Here is a 2,928-nt window from a genome sequence, read left to right on the forward strand (position 1 = left end):
GTTTTGGGATTTTTCCCCTCAAACTCTGTTTTTAAATATAGCAAGACACACAAAACATCTACTTACCAATACTTGTGCAACTTTCGCCGTCTACATCCAGCTTCCACCCTTCGTAACATGAACACTTGACTGTGTGCTTGTGCTGCTCACACACTTGACTGCACTTCAGGTGATTGCTACAATAATCCACAATTTCACATGTTTTATTGTCTTTGTTGAGTTGAAGTCCCTCAGGGCAGGAACAGACAATTCCTCTTCCAGGAACAACAGAACAGTGGTTGCTACAGCCTCCGTTATTCAAAGAACATTCATCTATAAAAAGAAGGGGACAGATTGTAGGTCTTATTAATTGCCTTCCTCAGTGAAATACTAATCATTGAACTCAATTCTTACAGTTAGACCCAGGATATTATAAATAAATATAAGAAAGCCCTCTTTGGATGTTTTTTTTCTCCCAGGGGCTGGTATAGAAATGATGATAAAATTAATCCAATGATGAAATTTAATTCTATATGATAAGAATTGGGAATAGAATATATTCATTTCTATAAAACTTTGATGTATAGTTTCCTTTACCCCATATATGTAAAGTAAATTCAATGTTTCCATTATCACTAGAAAGATTAGGCTGAGCCTTTTATCAGCTGTGCAAAATCAGTTGTACAAATCTTTCAAAAAAGATGCACACACATCAATGATCTGAATATTTGACTTATCTCAATGTTAATCAATAAACAACTATATACATATGCACATATATGCATAATATCTACTTAACTTTTCCTATATCTATAGTCTGATCTGTATTTCTAACATAGAACAGATTACTTTGTCCTTTACTGGCCTCAGGCATTTATTTTTAAGTTAGGTGAAGTGTACATTGTACCGTATATATTGGTTATTAGGATCAATTCAATGAGGTCATGGGAACAAGATAAACAATGCAATCATTTTACTTTATTACCAAATTTCAGGCTCCATGATGGTATAGAAAATGTCTTTTCTGTTTACCTGGGTATACCTCACGGATAGCACAGTGTCTAACATTGTGTAAGCAGTTAAAAATATTTGGTGAATTAAAAAAAATAGTAAAATTGTCTAAAATCACACAACTGACAAAAAATTGAGCCAATATTGTATACTTGGGAAAATTTCATATATCCTTAAAGGAAATAGCAGATAATTGTTTTTGCAACCATATTATTATCTACTATTGTATAGCATCAGGTACATAGTAATAAGGCCAAAATAAATTTTGTTTTTCTTTGCTTTAAAATATTTTTGAGTTTTCAAAAACTGATTATTTGTGTGTATTTTGAAATGTGCTAAAAAGCCTGCCATCTAATAATTGGTAGATTGTAGTAATATTTGCTTATATACCTCAAATATTTCCTGCTCTCTATGGAAAATTATCCAGCTCAAAATGGGCTGAAATGTAAGGCTTTTAAAAATATTTCCACATTTTTAAAAGTTCTATATGGGTCAATTCTTCTTCATATTATTTGTCACCATCAAAGAAGTTACAGTAATAAGAAAAGGAAAATAATTGCATTAACTGTTTTCTCTTAGAATTCAATTCAAGTTTGCTATTATTTTAGAAGAAAAAAAAAATAGATTCAGTTCTTGGTTCCTCCAAATATGTTTGTTCACCTGTAATCATAAGCATTTCAAAACAGCAGTTATTTCAAAGTATTTGCCCCATTTTAGTTCAATTGACATTCTTTTTCAAGAAAATTACTGTAAAGAAATGTCATCATGCCCAGCAGGTGAAAAAAAAAAATTGTTACAATGCTTTTAGCTTATTTCAAATATCACTATTCTCTCAGTATTGAAATGTCTCTAATACTATCTGTGGAATTAAGTCACAGATTTTAGGTTAAAAAAATTGACATTGAAATTTAAAATTAAATACATAAATTTAATGCCAATATTTTCATAGCTATTCCCTACCGATTCTTCCTTAGTCCTAAACCTATCATTAATTCTGTAATTTCTTTTAAAGTTTTTTATTACCTCACAAATACTCTCGTTGACCAAACTCTAGTCAGACTCCTCTGAGTCCTCTTCTTCATCAGATCTCAACGCTCGCCTGACCTATAAAAACTGCAGACTCTCAGTACAAATGACTTCATCCATCCCCCCACCACACATACTAGGGGACTTGAACAAACACTAGCATCTTGTCTAACAGTTGAAGTCTATGTTCCTTGAATGATCTCAGCCCCTTTAAAGTGCCTGCTTGAAAAAGCTGAATTCAGACAGAAGAATTTTCCAGCCAAAATCTGGTGATAGGCAAATAGGCTTCTGAACCCCCTCTTAGAGCGGTTACTTTAGAAAGCTTGCAATTATAAATCCTTTCTCTGCCCCTTTAGGATGTAAATCTTCTACCACCTGGAATTGTCTTCTCAAGGACCTGAGAGCTTTCTCTTTGAAGTGCGAACATTCAGGAAGACAGCTCTCACTCTCCCTCTGAGCCCTGTGGGTGCCTTGCTCTGACTTGCTGCCACTGCCTCCTGTCATAAAGATAAGAAGACTTGTTTTCTCCTCTAGATAAGCACCAATTAACAAACCCAGATGATCTAGTCGCATTGACCAATCTCCCTTAACAGCCCTTAGTGCCTTTCCCTTAACGCACCTTAGCCTTTAAAAAGGTCCCAGTCTTATTTTTGGTGAAGTTGAGTTCAGCTGACACTGGACGTTCTTCCTTATCACAAGAATTATTACTGAATAAAATCTATACTTACTGCTTTTACTAGTGTCCAACTTTGTTTACCTTTGACATGCCCTTATAACAGGATTCGACACTTAACTCCATTTATAAATGATTGAAGTCTCTTTTCATTTGTTTCTTAAGTTCATCTCTCTTTTCTTTTGAAATTATTACAAAATTCCCCTGAAAATGTAATCTCTTCACTATGATTAGAAGAT

At 33.7% G+C, this 2,928-nt stretch overlaps 1 protein-coding gene across 1 annotated transcript in view; it reads right to left on the bottom strand.

Moving 5' to 3' along the window:
* LOC105815226 (low-density lipoprotein receptor-related protein 1B-like) overlaps positions 1-2,928 on the bottom strand; it is a 161,243-nt gene that overhangs the window by 60,688 nt on the left and 97,627 nt on the right. The window contains exon 3 of the mRNA XM_012650373.1: positions 67-312. Within this exon, the coding sequence (XP_012505827.1) occupies positions 67-312 (246 nt within the window). The remainder of the gene's footprint in view (positions 1-66; positions 313-2,928) is intronic.

Source organism: Propithecus coquereli, unplaced genomic scaffold (genome assembly GCF_000956105.1).
Source record: "Propithecus coquereli isolate 6110/MARCELLA unplaced genomic scaffold, Pcoq_1.0 Scaffold320, whole genome shotgun sequence".
Taxonomy (NCBI): domain Eukaryota; kingdom Metazoa; phylum Chordata; class Mammalia; order Primates; family Indriidae; genus Propithecus; species Propithecus coquereli.